The sequence below is a fragment of the Nanorana parkeri genome, unplaced genomic scaffold, assembly GCF_000935625.1.
Source record: "Nanorana parkeri isolate BGI_ZX_2015 unplaced genomic scaffold, ASM93562v1 scaffold323, whole genome shotgun sequence".
Taxonomy (NCBI): Eukaryota; Metazoa; Chordata; class Amphibia; order Anura; family Dicroglossidae; genus Nanorana; species Nanorana parkeri.
Window position 1 is genome coordinate 28,121 of NW_017306591.1, and position 364 is coordinate 28,484.

Genomic DNA, 364 nt, shown 5'->3' on the forward strand with positions numbered 1-364 from the left:
TACAGGGGGGGGAGGGGGATGCACACAGAAACAGAGGGGCATAGGGGGGGTTGAGATCACAGAGGGCTATAGAGGGATGGGGATGACAGGAGTACAGGGGGGATTGAGATGACAGGGATGCGCGCGCACACACACCCAGGGATTGAGGGCCCCAGGTTGGAGCACAGGTGGCCGGTGTCACACGGACAAGACACGTTTTGATGCCACATGCGGACCCGGGGGAGGACAGTGCTCCTCAGGGAGAAGCGTAAACGACAGATGGCTCGGGCACAGGACAGGCCGTTCACACCTGCTCCTCAGGTAATATGACCGGAAATTATGCAATCCAGGTGTCAATCGGCGTGTCGGTTCCCTACCCCCTCCT

General features: G+C 59.6%; 2 protein-coding genes across 2 annotated transcripts in view; one reads left to right on the forward strand and one right to left on the reverse strand.

The window, feature by feature from the left end:
- Positions 1–364, reverse strand: part of DNAJC16 (DnaJ heat shock protein family (Hsp40) member C16) — a 15,285-nt gene that overhangs the window by 14,729 nt on the left and 192 nt on the right. The gene's annotated exons all lie outside the window — the stretch shown is intronic.
- Positions 208–364, forward strand: part of LOC108788406 (aflatoxin B1 aldehyde reductase member 2-like) — an 11,828-nt gene continuing 11,671 nt past the window's right edge. Inside the window, exon 1 of the mRNA XM_018558165.1 lies at positions 208–300. Coding sequence (XP_018413667.1) covers positions 208–300 — 93 coding nt within the window. The remainder of the gene's footprint in view (positions 301–364) is intronic.